Below are 16,245 nucleotides of genomic sequence, written 5' to 3'. Positions count from 1 at the left end.
CAATAATTGATAATAACCAACATAAAGGTAAATGGATAATGTAAAATCACTCCTATAGGGTGGAATCACCACTTCTCGCGAATGCCCCACTTCTCGCTACATATATTGAAATCGCTATTTTTCATGATTTATGAAATAAATGAGCGGCAAAGTTATTTGTATCTTTATTGCTGCTACGTATAGAGTCGAAAATTAATAATTATTCGTTTTGGATTTAAGATTTTGAGCATTTTTTAGATCAATATTTTAAGCAAGTGCATGGAATCCAGTATTTCTTACCAAATATAACAAGTGCCATCAAATTTTCATCGAACAAAATTTACATTTTTCGGTAAATAATCTGTCTGTTCAATATATTTAATTACATACGTAGAATACATAAAATTTGTATTTAGTTAATTAATATTTCATTTAATATAATTTTTATGTAAAAATGAGGCATGGCGGTGAGTGGTAATGTTTTGAATTGATTTTACCACCTGTCGCCATTGCTTTTTAATAGACGACGCTAACTTCACTTCGTAGATTCTCAGTTGTCAAATCTGCTTTGTTCACTTTCTGTAACAGTGTAATAATTTGACTTCCCAAATAAAAGTGAAGAAAATTCATTTAAAGTGAATAATAATAAGGTGATCATGAGGAAAAAGAAATGCTGAATGTATTCTTTGCATAATATTGCCCAAAATAATCGAGTTTGGATGTTTTCGAGAGGGTGGCGAGAAGTGGTTACAAAACTGGCGAAAAGTGGTAAAAAGTGGCCACGAAGTGGTTATTTTTGCATTGTTAATAAAAATTAATTTTTTAAGTAGTCCAGCGTTAAATTGGAGTACTACTTTTTTGGCGAATCTGGAGCCAATACATCTCAGAAACATTGTGTCAAATTTGAGTTATATTATAATAATGTTTCAAAAGTTATAATCAAATTAATTTCACATTTTCCCAAAAGTGGCGATAAATGGTTACTCCACCCTATAAGCCAAAGAAAACATTGATCTAATTGAATGGGGAAAAGAAATTGAAAAATAATATATATCTATATGAGGATTTTGCATTAAAAATTAAAAAAAGCAATACATTAATAAGATTGAAAATATATTTTGTGAATTCACTTTCAAATTCTCTGTGGAGTTATATTTCACGAATAATATTCTATGCGTGTGCTTGCCATAAAATGTCACACACGGTAAAATTGAATGGATGGTTAAATGTATCAATTCTAATAATTTTTCGAGAAGGAGCATTTCTTTCTCCCCTTCAAAATAGATATTTATTGCTGTGGTAAGGGAGACTGACTGGATCATTGGCACGCATTTTCACGTGACGCAAAAAGGTTAAGATACTTTGACCTCTATGGTCACATTATCCATCCTCATTAATATCAATATTGAACACTGGGAGAGGATGTTTACAAACTTCCGCTTTTAGACACGTAAAACGACATTACCACGACTATAGTATTGACAATTATTCTCGTGCTCGATGGCAATATACCGTCAAGTTGTATTAATTTCGAGAAATATCTCGCAAATTGCGTTTCAACTAAAAGATGGGCACAGACCTTCACTATATATACATTGGTTGATAAAAGTATGCAGACAATGAGACAATTTTAGTACTATTATGATTTTTTTTATAATTCACATTATATTAAATGAAGTATTTTTGTAGTGAAAATACCACTTATAATTAACTGCGAGGATCACATTAATATTAGTGACGAAAATCAAATTTCTATTATTTTTATACAAACAATAGGCATTATGTTAACAATTTTATTAGACTTTCTGCTGTGAAAATCATAGTAAAAATTGTAAAACTAGAGACAAAATTCAAGTGGTTTAACGTTAAAAAAAATCTGTGAACCTAAAAAGGAATATATATATCGGTGGCAGCCAAAATCGCGAAAGCCAAAATCCCGAATATTTAAAATCCTGAAAGGGATGAAATTATGTGGAGGAAAATGTTTGGAATAATTTCCCAAGACACAGAAGATTTCTCTTTGCCTCCAGCAAGCGCGGGTGCAATCGTGGGAGTAGCTATGACACTTTTGAGAATTCGGGATTTTGGCCCATTCGGGATTTCGGCTTTCGGGATTTTGGCTTTCGGGATTTTGGCTTTCTTGATTTTGGCTTTCGGGATTTTGGCGTTTTCGGGATTTTGACCGGGACCCATACACTGGGCCTATTGAAAGTAAAACTTTTCTATTACTAAAAAAAATCAGCTAAAGTATTCTTTAAATTTTTTACGAAATTAGTCAATATACTTTCGCCAGACACTGTTCTTTATTTGTAGGGAGAGTTGTGTTCTCCTTGTCTGCAGACTATCTCGGAATTTCTTGGGGAATTTACTTGGGGATTTGTGGGTGAGTTGGTTGTTGGTTTTGAGGGTATGGATGTCGTGATGAAAAGAAAGAAATCAGTCTGTGTGGAATATCCCTAAAGGAGCATTTAAATTTCTACTCTAAATATTATAGATACAGTATTTAGGTGTAAAAGTAGGTGTTAAAATATTAAAGTATATTTGCATGATATAAATAATCAAATTGTCAAGCCAACGTGGCCATAAAAGGCAGTTCAAGGCAATTTTTTCATAATCAATTGCGAATTGAAATTGAAACTAAAATACAAGTTATATATATATATATATAACTTGTATGTAATTAATTTATATATACAGATATATAATTATTATATATATTAATAATAAGACTAATTGTTAGTAATTGCACACAGTACATTTTTAATCATTGCGGAGATATGCGGAGATATTTTAGCGGAGGCTGAACTCAGTGTTGTAAATTGATGTTGTTAATTTCGCATCCATACTACAAAAAATATGGCTTTGTTGGAGAGATGGAAAATGTGAAATAGTATCGAATGATATTTTTGAAGATTTTCGCAAAATTCCCCGCCCAATGTCCCCCTGGTTGCTGAATAATAAAATTGGACATGAATCAGAGACGGAGACACAAACATTGCAGGGCTGATGGTAGAAAAATTGTTCAAAATTTTATTATTCTCGGAAAGATTGTCGTCAAAAATATCTGGAGCCAACGATACTGTGTCACAATAATTTTTATACATAGTATTCACTATTGCATCTCTTGATGCAAAAGAAATTTTCTCATTTAAGGGGGGACAAAAATTATAAAAATACAAAATTTCATCAACTACAAAACTGAGTTCATGCTAATTTTCTCCTTTTATTTAGAGAAGTTGGAGTAAAACACTTTTTTGTCATTTTAAAAAAAGTCCACACAGGTATATAAAGTATTTCTTGCACACGAAAAAAAATCAATGGTTTTTAAAAATATTAGCACCAGAAAAAATTATTGAGGTTAAGGATTTCTTAGAATTAGTTATTAAATATTTGAATTGTCAGCTCCTCTTCTGGGAAAATGTAATGCTTTCACGCATGTCCTCGAAATAAAAGCTCTCTGAGAAATTTTTTCGCATAAAATGTCAAGAAATATGTAATCTCAATATATTTAATGCAAAATTTAACATCCAACCACCCTACCCTCTTCCCGACATTTTCCACTGGGAGGAAGTGGGGCACCTTTGAACGTGCGGTACCTTTAAAACTGGGATTTTTTTAAACCTATTTTTAAATAAAATTGAGCCCTATCGTGATATAATTTAGCTGCACAAACAGATTGAGAAGCTAAATTACATAATGATATGGCACAATTCCAATTAAGCATACACTGAGTGAGAGAAATCCGAAAAAGTTAAAATAACATTCCGGAAATGTTAATTTATTATTGATCCGAAATCGGTGTAAATTTTATGCTTTTTAGGTGTATTATGGGTTAAAGTTACCCTTTTTCATGTTAATTTTACACTTAAAAGGGTGTAAAATTAACATTAAAAAATGTTAATATATTTTTACACCTAAAAAGTGTTAAAGTTACGAGGAAAAAAAGTTAATCGCACTCTCTTTTTTTCTCAGTCTAGGAGAAAAATCCCAATTCCAAAGATGCCCTACTTTCAAAGGTGCCCCACATTCCCCTATATGCATTAGAAGAAAAAAACGTAAACATTTGATACGTGAGTGAAATTGATTTAATTGCTATTTCCACTCCAGTATCTGGTAGATCTTTTGTATTTTTTTTTATCTTTGGTCCTAAAAATGAAATTTTCATGTGATGTCCTCCCAGATGACAGAAAATGAGTATCATAAAACTAATCCTATGGAATAAAACACTGAAAATGCGAGTGTACTATGTACGTCCTAAAGCATTCCAAGAATACAGCTTTTGTTGAGCTCACAACAGTTGTTCACCAAAAGCATTTCCTTCTTGATTTTACCATTTTTTTAAGTATGATAAGAAGTATCGTCAATGAGAAAAATTCACTTTTTATCACTTATAGCCTCTAGACACTGGAGAAATTTATTGTTGAACTAAATTTTCCATAACTCAAGTAAATTACTTACACTTTTGTAGGAAAAACTCTTCAATATGGACATAAATTTCTCTAGTGTGTAGAACCCATTAGCTAAATTGAACAATTTTATAGAAATTTCATTTAAATTTTCAGAATATTTCACAATATTTTACTATTGCAATGAGAATCCGAGAAAAATTAATATTAACCCATTCTGTCAATGTACTAGAAATACTTGAGATTGAATGTTCATATTTTGGAATTAGTTTCTTACAAAAAATTATATTAATTAATAGCAATTCTGATAAAAATTGCCCAGGAATAAATCATCTAAAATCTCGCAATTTGCCGCGTATGATGTGTAATACCATGGTAAGGAATGGGTTAACAGAAAGTTGAAAGCTTCAGCTCTTAATGTTCTAATTTTGGTGAGGGTATGCTAAAAGGAAAATCATTATTGAAAAGAGATAATTTCATGAGAGTTTACCAACTGAATAATCATGCTCTCATTAAAATGCGAAAGGTATAAATGGGGAGTAGTATTTCAAGATGTACTTAGAATGCTTAAAGCCAACCATTTTAGATCTTTCTCGTTTATACTTTCTAAAAGCGTCCAGAAGATCAAAATGTTTTTATATGCAAGACTGCCTTCTGTTGTACGTTAAACTTTATTTAATGCAACATCTCTGAGATGGCCAACATAGTAAATTCTATTCACCTGAATATAAAATTTAATCGAAACAGATATCTTCTACGAATAAAATACTTCTCGCGAAAATGAGTGCAAAATAATTGCTATAGATCTTACATCATTGTGAAAAGCAATGAATTATTAATTCTTGTATATTGCTTAAATTTAATGGCGCCTCCTTTCAGGACTTTCTGATAGATATTTTAAATCTTATGAATTTTTTAAATATACTGTAAACGCTGCAGGAGACAAGAGTGAAAAATGTAAATTGTGCAAATACTTCGTTGACTTGCTTTAGGATTTGACCCGAAAAAAAACCCCAAAGACTTTTATTATTCTTGATGCAATATTGATGGGGTTGGGCTGAATAATTAAGGCAATCCTTTTAGTTCCCCTAAAGATAATCATGAAATTTGCATGACTTTCTGATGGGTCGAGAATTACATTTGAGAGTGTAGTTATATTTTGTGTATTTTGTGCCCTTTTGGGCCGAAATCTGTTATTCGCCTGGATAGAAATGAGAAATACAGACACTCAATTTTTTAAAACTAAATTTTAAACTAATTTTAAATTTTTTTTTTAAAGTTAAACTTGAAATAATTATATTTGTTTCCTTGAATTATCATCACCCTGTGTCTAATTTTCTGGGGAATATATTCATTGGAAACATTTCACAAAGTCAGACATAATAAATAATTTAAAAATCGTACCCTCTAGGACAAACCATGGTAACTTCTTAGCTGCATAAAACTTTTTTTCCTACATTGTCTTAAGTGCTTAAACACACAGTGGTTTGGGAAGAATGTTGTTGCAAAATGAAAAATCATAGGTGAATTGGTACCTCAAGGCATTCATGCAAATCTCACGTAAAAATGTAATAATATAGATCTGCACAAATTACACACAATTTTGCACATGTAATTGCACTTTATAAAATAAAATTACGTAAAAATTGCACGTATGTTACAAAACTTTAATTGTACAACATTTCTTTAAATTTAAACCTCTTTCGCGAGACTTTTCATTTTTTTTCATCCTCATACAAATATTAAAATGTCAATTTGGCTTTAAGGTCTGAAAACAAATTTCAAGTCTTTTTTTTTCTTGTCGAAATTACCTAACAAATAGAATATGATATCAAGTATCCAATGTACGAGCAATATGTTCAGGCTTGTGAAACACTGAATTTATTAAACAATTAAAGTAATTCCTCTCAATTGATATTATTTGATCACGTGAATCTTTCACCAGAAATATGGATGTTAATATGAATGTAATGCACTTATAAGTGTTCCACTATATATAATAATGAAAGCATATTGATTGTCTTTTATAAAACACCATCACAAATACATTAGATAAGAAAAAGAACATGAATTTGTAAATGAAAAAAAAAACGCCCAATAGTTAGAAATGTCAAAAAAAAACATGATCTATCTCTCCACAAGTTTTATTAACATAAAACGTTTCAGCCGGTATTCAGACAAATGAGCGAATTTCTTAACAGATTCTCGCAAAAATGCTTGTCACATTTGACCGCAATCTCGGAGATTACACAAAATGAATGGAAACAAGAGGTTAAAAAATAAAAAAAAAATTTAAAAAAAAAACACATTTATAAAAAATGCACTGCACACCAAATGTGATAAATTGTATTATTTTCTTCGTTGTATTTTTTAATATAAAATGAATGATAAAAATAGAAAATATTGAATAGGAGTCTATTTAACATTGAGCGGTCGTTAATAGAAAGAAAAACAATATTGTATGTGTTAAATGTGGGAATGACAATTATAATATTCGGTTAGTTATACTTCAATTTTGGAGATTATCGTTTGGAAAATAAATTTTTTCACAAAATTTGAGAATAAATGCTAGAAATTTTGTAAAAAGCTTTGTATTCAAGAGATCATCTCCATATGAAAGAGTAATGTTGATGAAAAGCAAACGACAGTATGGTAATGGATGAGTGAAACTACCATGAAGGAAACATGACGAAATGGTTAATATAAACGGTTATATGATTTATAAATAAAGTAATATGCATATATATATACATATATATATTTATACACATACATAGTAGTCACAAGTACCTTTGAACCTCAGTGATGAATTGCTAATTTTTATCTCTCTATAAACCTCTATCTTTATAATAAATTCAGTGATCTTGAAAGCAATACTTTTCCCGTCCTTACGTCGCACATTTGATAATACAAAAAAAACACATTTTCTTTTAATTCTTTTCTTTTGCAAGGGTTTTAACAAATTTTAATAAAAAAAATATATAATTAAGTACCATATATGTTCATTCGCCCCTTAATCTGATCAACCATAGAGGAATACAATCTACGCTAGAAATTTTTCTAAAACAAAAAAAAACAAGCACGAAAATATGGTTCCAAGATGAAATTTTAAAAACTGAGGTTCAATAAAATTACTTAATAAAAAGAATGAAGGCAGCTTTTACCAAGAAAGGCGACCGATGAAGAATGAACTGTACTCGTTGTCCTATAAAGGTGATCATGATGAGAACGACAGCCAAAAACAACCAAGAGGGACATGCGACCTCCCTAGGGGCAGTTCACTGTCAATTTATATTAAACAAAAAAAAAGAAGTAATAACAATTCTTAAGATATTGATGTATATAAATATTACTAGATTTGCACATAAGTGTTGTGATGCACAAAGCACCAAAATATACCTTCCCTTATTTTGACGTAGTGAAAATTGTAGTGAATTTTAGAACATGTTTAGAATAGTGGCACATGAATCAAATTTTAGCACTTAAATGATAACTTCATCACCTGGAAAAATTGAGAAGAAAAAATTAATGAAAAGAAATAATGTTTTGAGCATATCTTTTCACGCTGTCATCTTTAATTTCATTCTCTGAAATATTACAATGACTTTTAATTAGTACATGTGCTCACATAATGTACTAAATCTTACTAAAAAAAAAAATTCAAGGAAGGGGAATTTAATAGAATCCGGAGAGAAAGAATACACTGAAAATAGCAAAATAAACAAACCTACAGATTTTTACTAAAAGTGTACTAAAAAATACAGAAAAGTGACAGTACTGAAGAACAAAATCCTATGAGTTAGAAGAGGTTAAGTACTAAAAGGAAGTGTCTATATTTTTTGTTTTCTTTAGTATTCATCAAATTGTTTCAAATAATTAAAAGAAAATTAAGCAAAAATTAAGTTTTCCTTGTATGTTATCTGAAAACAAAAAAAAAAATAAACCATCTAAAAGAGAAAATGTAAAAATCCACAAAAATTATATTAAATGATATTATCCTACTATGTATTGATTAACATAATGTAATTTAAAGAAACGAAAAAGGAGATTTGATATATTTTTGTTTATATACTACCTTATATATTAAAATTAAATACACTTCTATATACATGTAATGGATAAAACCATTTTATTGAGCAGAAAAGAAAAATGATGAAAAAAAAACTTTTTTCTATATGTTATACTAATAAATGTTGATCTAAAGAAAAAATACAAAAAAATCCACCAAGCAAAAAGGAAATGAAGTAACCATTGAAAAAAAATGAAAATAAAGATGGAAAGATAAACTGATAGAAGGTAGAAAACATTTTAAAAAATATATATAAGCAAATGAAAAAAAAAAACAGAAATCTTTTGTGTGATGAAATCAATTTAAAAAATTGTACATGTGTTATTATTAATTAAACTCAAAAACAACAAAAAAAATATGAAAGCTATATTATATATGTATACACAATATACATATGAATATATTAAATAATGAATATTATATATGTAAAATAAATGCCTCAGTCAGAATAACAACGGCTCTTTTCACTTATGTTTTCTTCATATTTTTTTTATAATTTGTAGGTACTCCTTTGCCGTGAAATCTTTTATGTACACTTTTTTTAGGAGTCTACGTTTTAACTTTTAAGTTTACACAATTATTTTTTTTCTATAAAAGGTGAGTCAAAATATTCAAAATAGACATACAGCATATATTTTTCTCTTTTTCTTTTTAACATAATAAAAAAAAAATTTAATTCTAGCTCTTACGGCGTTATCACACTTCCACATTAAAATTTTAATGTGATTCACATTAATTGTCGCTTGTGAGCGTTCAAATATGTTATTTGTGTCTTTGAGTCACTTAATATTTGGGGTTTTTCTATTTGTTGATAAAGAAGTAGACTTGGCCTGCAAAAATAAGTTTAAATTTACCTAAAGCATAAATATTTTTCAATTTAAAAAATTAAAGAGAAAATCGCATTAATGCTATAAATCAATTTATATTAAATTTTGCGGGCCAAGTCTACCTTTCTATCAACAAATAGATCAAATTTTGAATATAAAATAATTCAAACACACAAATTACACATTTAAAATTTTAATGTGCAAGTGTGATAACACAGTTAGGAACACAAAAGTACAACATTTAAAACTATATTTTCTGAAATTTTCATATAAAAATTTAAAAAAAAGTCAGCCTCTGGGATTTGATTTTTGGAGAGCTCTTAAAAAATACTTTTCGATGGACAAGATATTTCGGAATAGGGTATAATCTGAAATCCAAAAACCAAATATTTTCTGTTAGCTAATAAGGTAAACTAATTCTTGAAGGAAGAATTTTTGGAAAAAAAGGAATTTGAATCTTTGAGAGATAATTTCCCACAAAAAATAACATCTTTGACGTATATTACACCACATTTCGTGTTGTAGGGAATAAGTTTTGGTAAAATAAACATAAAATCCTTTGTTCAAAGACTAATTTAACTTATCAGCTAACAGTGAATATTTATAACAATTGAAGGAACGGTTAGGGAAGATTCATGAAAGTGGAAAACGTTCGGGTTGCAGCTAAATGATAGTAAATATTTACATTTTTGATTTCAAATGCCTTTACTCTAAAAAATTTTGTCCGCCCAAAAGTTAATTTTCTTCAAAAAAAAAAATCTTAAAAAATCATAAGTGGAATGATAACTTTTCAACACTCTCGAATCAATAGTAGGGGAAACTGGGGCAAAAAGTCACAAATCGAAAATTTTAAAATTCAATATCTTCTAAAATAAATAAGTAGCGGCTCAAATTTTTTCTATAGATAGCCTCCATAGACCTTCTTCAATGTCGTAAGTTTTTTAAGAATTCGAACAAGGAATTTAGAAAATAAAAAATATCGAAATTTTTAGTCCTATTTTTGAAATATTTTCCTTGCAGAATATATCAATTATTAGCTACTTATTTTCCAAAATCGATGCACTGGTAAATATTTTAATTTGGATTTTTTGAATACGAATCCGCTATTTATTTTAGAATTTTACAAAAGTTCTTTTCTCCAGAAATTCTTTTATTAAAAAAAGCACAAAAGGTATGGATCAAAAAGTAACAAAAAAGCAAAGAAATTTCTGATGTCTCACAGCGAAAAGAAACGTCATTATCATGTCTCGCCGCTTGTTGTTTGCATTGCAATGTCTGGTACTATTTGCCCCACCATTTTTGAGAATAGCCACAAAATTACCTTTTAGAAATTGGCTCGATAAACGTACAGTAGACTCTCGCTAATTCGGCTCTTTTAAGATCGGGCTACTTTTTAATTCGGGCAGCGGTTACATTTGAAAAAACTTTGTTGTCATTTTTCAAGTTTGATTATGATTATCAAATGAATCAAATATGCTGAAATTTGGCATGGTTTGTCTTAGTTTTGATGTGATTTAGCATTATTGAGGGATTTTTATGCAATTTACGTTATATATGAGTGTGTAAACTCAATACCCGTCTGACACAGGGTAAGGGGGACCCAGCCTTAAGCCATTATTTAACACCCGGCTTTAGGCACTATTTTAGCCCTCATAGGCAAGATCCGAGTGGTAGGCACAAATTAAGGACTGAATCTTGCCACGGATATCAATGGCGGTGGAATGAAACTGTCAATTTCACATCCTGATTTCACCTTCAAATTTTATATAAATGATAGAAGCTACAAAGATATGGATATGTTTTATTTAACCAGGATGAACGATTTAACACTTTAGAAAAGCAAAATCTATTCTGAAAAAATTGTCTCCTAAAAAATACCCCCGAAAGGAAATAAAAACACGTATTTCAACATAGGAAAATTGTTTATAGTTACCACGACACTTTTCTCTAGACGAAACGCACCCACGCACATTTATTAATATTAAAAAAAAACCACTAAAATCACTGAGAATCCTTGCGAGAATTTTAAAAACAAATAAAATGATTGGAAAATATTCCATCTTGTCATTGACAGCTGAGCAACAAGGTCGGCAACATAATTTTCGTAGTTCCGCTGCTCACCACCATGAACGCAAAACAGTGTCCTTCACATATATTTAGTAAGGGGTATTTTGTATGGGAGCTTCTTAAAAGTAAGGTATGAAAGATAGGGGTTAATTGAGGCTATAATCCACGCTTACTTGGTCAGACGGGTATCTATATGCACATGAACAAAAAATCGTTGCATTTCAAAAAGTTTGTCGCCCGAATTTCTATCTAATTCGGCTGACATTTCGGTCCCATATGTCCGAATTTGAGAGAGTCTACTGTATTTCCTTACAAAATAGAGGAAAATTACTTTCAAAAAGTTGTAGAGCGGTAAATTTCCTATAAAATTGCGCTAATTAGAAATTTTTGAAGCGCTCGAGTAGCTTGTAAAAAATAAAATATCCGTTGTGTTACTTTTTGCCCCAATCTCCCCTATCAATTGCATTGATAAATCTATTTGTTGGATTAAGTGAATGCCGGCTTTTAACGCATTGTTGGGCCATTCATTGTGACATTGTTAAAAGAATGTGACTGTTAATAAATATTTATTTTGCGCAGCTATTGTTTAAATTTTTCAGAATAAAAAGTCGATAGTGTCGGAAATGACATCTCGGGTCTTAATGACTCACTTTTTAAAATCTTTTAATCAAAATTTCAGAAAATATAGTTTAAGCCTAGTACTTTAATATGCCTAAGGGCTTGAATAATTTTTTTTTGGTATGCTAAAAATATTCAGGGAAAAATGTATGTTATTTTAGTCTTCTCGACCCACGTAACCCACGTAAATACAGGTAACTCTTTAACTAGGGTAAAGTGATATAATTTAGAATTAGTGTTACAAGTTGGACAATTCGCCGGTACAAGTTGGGCATGGCTTTTTTTCTTGATAATTACAGTACAAAATTTGTTTTTAAGCATAAGGAACCAAATTATAAAACTAAAGCATTAAAAATATACAAATAAAAATGAAGTACTAAATCTATCAAGACAAAAAGCCCTGTCCAAATTGTAGCATTGTCCAACTTGTACCACTGTCCAACTTGTACTACTTTACCCCACTACTATTTTTTTTTTTTAAATTTATTTCAAAAAAGTTTTTACTAATTGTACACTTTTTTTCAATTTGGTAAGATTTCGTGATTTCAGTGACATGAGTAAATATTCAAGTTAGGAAATGAAACTTGTAATTTAAAATTTCAAAATTAATAATTTCCAAAAGATAATTTAATGTAAGCATTTGTTATAGGATGAAATTACATTACAGCAAAAACATGATTGCTTGGAAATGTTCTACGATGGTCTTCACCAAAATTACTGCTAAACTCTCATATTTGTAGAAGCTGTAAACGAAATTGATGCTTGTTGTTCGACTTCCGATAAAGTGCTACAGATGCCATGCTCCAATTCCAGGTAATAATTTCCCTTGGTAGTCATTTCAATGTTCTCACCCACACAAGTTCGGTCTCCCAAAGAGACATTGATATGCACAGCCACTCCCGATATTAATATTATAATTCTCTTTATAATGTGAGATATTTTCTTAAAAAAGAAACTTCTCAAAAATTCAAGAAAATAAACTAGAATAAGCATGATTTAATTGTTTTATCACTCATCTCATGACTTTTCTTCTCATACTTCTCCAGGAAAACTTTTAGCAGTCCATTATGGGCCAAAAATGTATTCAGAGGAGCTCGTTTCCTCCCATTAGATTGTCTTGTAAATTAGCAAATGTGGTAATTTGAAGTTGTTTAGGGGCTTCCAAACTTATTAGCACCCATTAAGGAATACAGCCACACAATTCTTCACAAACTCTTCGGGGGATCAATTTCTCTCCTCCCTCTCACTCTCGCAACCTTCAAGACCTAAGCTAAAAATAGTTCATCCCTCTTGGATTATGTGAGCCAAAGTTTGCTAAAAAAAAAAACTTTCAGATGTGTTTGAAATAATAAACATATCATTATGGGAATCTTTTTAGGAAGAAGGTCTCAACTCAAGCAAATATAGTCACTGTTAGAATTTTTTTTTTAACAATAAATAATTCACTGATACGACAATATCTAACTGAGACTACATGAAGTCGTTATACTTTTTAAATAATCCTCTTTGCTATGATAGGGCCATCTGTTAGCATATACTAAGTAAACAAATTGCGTCTTTGTGGTTATTTTGCTGTGTAGTGAATAGTGACAAGTTGATGGCGAACGCAATATTTTTCACTGGACTTCTCAGGAACTAGACAACGTTCTCCTGCACTGTCCACACCAAACATATCCCACAATGGCTGTGCTACTGCCCCCAGATCCAGTCTATAGTCTCCGAAGTGCAGATATGGGCCCAGTTCACAGTCTCTGCTTCTTTGATTCTGAAAAACTCTATGCGGGAACATCTTCCGGATGTATTTTCCTGTGGGATTTGCAGACTAATCGTTGTCTTACGAACTTCAGAGTAGCCTCACAGCCCGTGATTGCCTTACATCGTGACAAAAGATATGGCCTGGTGAGTCAGGAAAAGGGTGCCAAAGTAAAATTGTGGCAGCTGAAAAATTGTGGCTATGAGGAAGTTAGCCAGATTGAGACTGAGAGTGGCAATTTCTGCCGCATTGACTGCTCTGATGAGAGGGATTTGCTGTTGGTGCCCAAAGGTGAAAATCATCTTCATATCCACAATCTCAGGGATCTGTCTCTCGTGATGAAACTCACGCCTGAAGGCAATGAGAACTTTGGAGCTTTGATGAGCATCAAGATCATTGATCCAGATGCCAGCTGTGTACTGGGAGCCTTCGAATCTGGACATTTTGTCACATGGGACCTGAGGGAGGGTAAAGTACTCTCTGTGAAGAAACTAGAAGAGTGTCCAATGGCTCTGGACTATGACAGTCTCACAAATCGTGGCATTTACGCTGGACCCAATGATAAAATCCATGTATTCGACTATCAACGACCCCAGATGCTCCTCCATGAACGATCGGAGATCAATTTAAAAAATCCAGGTGTCAGTTGCCTACGTATTCGTCCCGATAGGAAGATTTTTGTGTCAGGCGGTTGGGATGGACGCATTCGGGTATTTTCTTGGAAGAGCCTACGTCCCCTAGCTGTACTTACGGAGCACAAGAAAAGCATCTCGGATGTGGCCTTTTCACCAGGACGTGTAGAACTGTGGCGGGCACCTCTGATGGCCATTGCCGGTGAAGATCGCCAAATTACCCTCTGGAATCTTTATAATTGAAAACATAAAAAGGCACTCCTGTAAGCATATCTCTTTTTTTTTATTCACATAAAGACGTCTCCTCGCGGAGATTACATTGTCGAAAAATTTTTCTTCCTAATACTGAATCCCTATATAAAACTCCTTCCGAGCATTCTCCAGCCACTTGATAAGAAACTTTGATATGGCATTTTCTACTTCTCAAAATGAAGGAGGCTCCGCATTAGACAAATGTGGAGCACTTCTTATGAGGCATTGTTAGGACTGAAATATTTTTTTCTAATAAAATGTACTGTTTGTTTATATTTATGTAATTGGTTACCAATAAAATACTGAAAAACTAATTTAGTCTCTAATTCTAATAGGATACTAATTGGGTTAAAAAGGAAGAAACAGAAAGTTTAAATTTCGAACTGTTCTTAACTTAAAATCTGTAATGCAATTCTGATGCCGTCACGTTGTTATCCCGCCAAAATTCTCCCGGTTTTGCGAAATAGAAATATACATCATACACAGAATTTTCACTCTACACTCAGTCCCAGCATTAAGTCCTTCGGGATTATGCACCTGACGGAATTATGCACATACAATTATGCGAGTTTGCCTACTTTTAGGAGTCAATTTATGAAATCATTTTTGAAATACGCCTGAATGTATACTATTAGCGGCGCGGGAAATTTGAAAACATTTTACTACTTTTTCAGAATAAAACTTTAATTTCTTTTATTAGGGTAAAATTTTTAAATATTCTGATCATTTGTTGAAGAACTCTGGCCAATGTTAATGGATTTCTATTAAACATTTGAATCTATTTGTTTGAACTACAGTAGACTCTCTCAAATTCGGGCATATGGGACCGAAATGTCAGCCGAATTAGACAGAAATTCGGGCAACAAACTTTTTGAATTGCAACGAATTTTTATTCATGTGCATATAGATATTGAGTTTACACACTCATATATAACGGAAATTGCATGAAAATCCCTCAATAATGCCAAATCACATCAAAACTAAGACAAACCATGCCAAATTTCAGCATATTTGATATCATAATCAAACTTGAAAAATGACAACAAACTTTTTTCAAATGTAACCGCTGCCAGAATTAAAAAGTAGCCCGATCTTAAAAGAGCCGAATTTGCGAGAGTCTAATGTACGTTTATCGAGCCAATTTCTAAAAGGTAATTTTATGGCTATTCTCAAAAATGGTGGGGCAAATAGTACCAGACATTGCAATGCAAACAACAAGCGGCGAGACATGATAATGACGTTCTTTTCGCTGTGAGACATCAGAAATTTCTTTGCTTTTTTGTTACTTTTTACTAAAATAGATGCATTTTAGGTGAAAATTAAGGTTTAGTGCTCAAAAAATATTTGCTAAAATAGTTTGTACAGTAGAGTCTTCTAAATTCCAACGCTCAGGGGGTATTTTTGACATTTCTCACCTCCCAAATTCGAACGATTTTTTCAAAACTAACGAAATTTATGTGAGATTAAATTGTACTTTGAATCAAATTCTCGTACTTTATCACAAGTCTGAGTGATAACATACTTCCTTTTCATTTTATATGATCATAATGCATGTAAACATTCAGGAAGAAGCACATAAATATGACTTTTATTCAACCAGAATACGAATTTTTTAACATAACCTCACAATTCACATTTTGAA

At 31.3% G+C, this 16,245-nt stretch overlaps 1 protein-coding gene across 1 annotated transcript; it reads left to right on the top strand.

Annotated features, from left to right (window-relative positions):
• The first annotated feature begins 13,524 nt into the window (after positions 1-13,524).
• Positions 13,525-14,917, top strand: LOC129801821 (guanine nucleotide-binding protein subunit beta-like protein 1). Its single transcript, XM_055847173.1, has one exon. The coding sequence runs from the start codon at positions 13,647-13,649 to the stop codon at positions 14,592-14,594; it is 948 nt and encodes a 315-aa protein (XP_055703148.1). The 5' UTR covers positions 13,525-13,646; the 3' UTR covers positions 14,595-14,917.
• Positions 14,918-16,245: the final 1,328 nt, after the last annotated feature.

The sequence above is a fragment of the Phlebotomus papatasi genome, chromosome 2 (genome assembly GCF_024763615.1).
Source record: "Phlebotomus papatasi isolate M1 chromosome 2, Ppap_2.1, whole genome shotgun sequence".
NCBI classification, from domain to species: Eukaryota; Metazoa; Arthropoda; class Insecta; order Diptera; family Psychodidae; genus Phlebotomus; species Phlebotomus papatasi.
The sequence above is the reverse complement of the archived record's forward strand: the minus strand, read 5'-3'. Positions and strand labels throughout refer to the sequence as shown.

What these genes read in the sequence shown, in the direction of transcription:
- LOC129801821 (XM_055847173.1), top strand. Translation starts at nt 13,647, where the DNA reads ATGGCTGTGCTACTGCCCCCAGATCCAGTCTATAGTCTCCGAAGTGCA.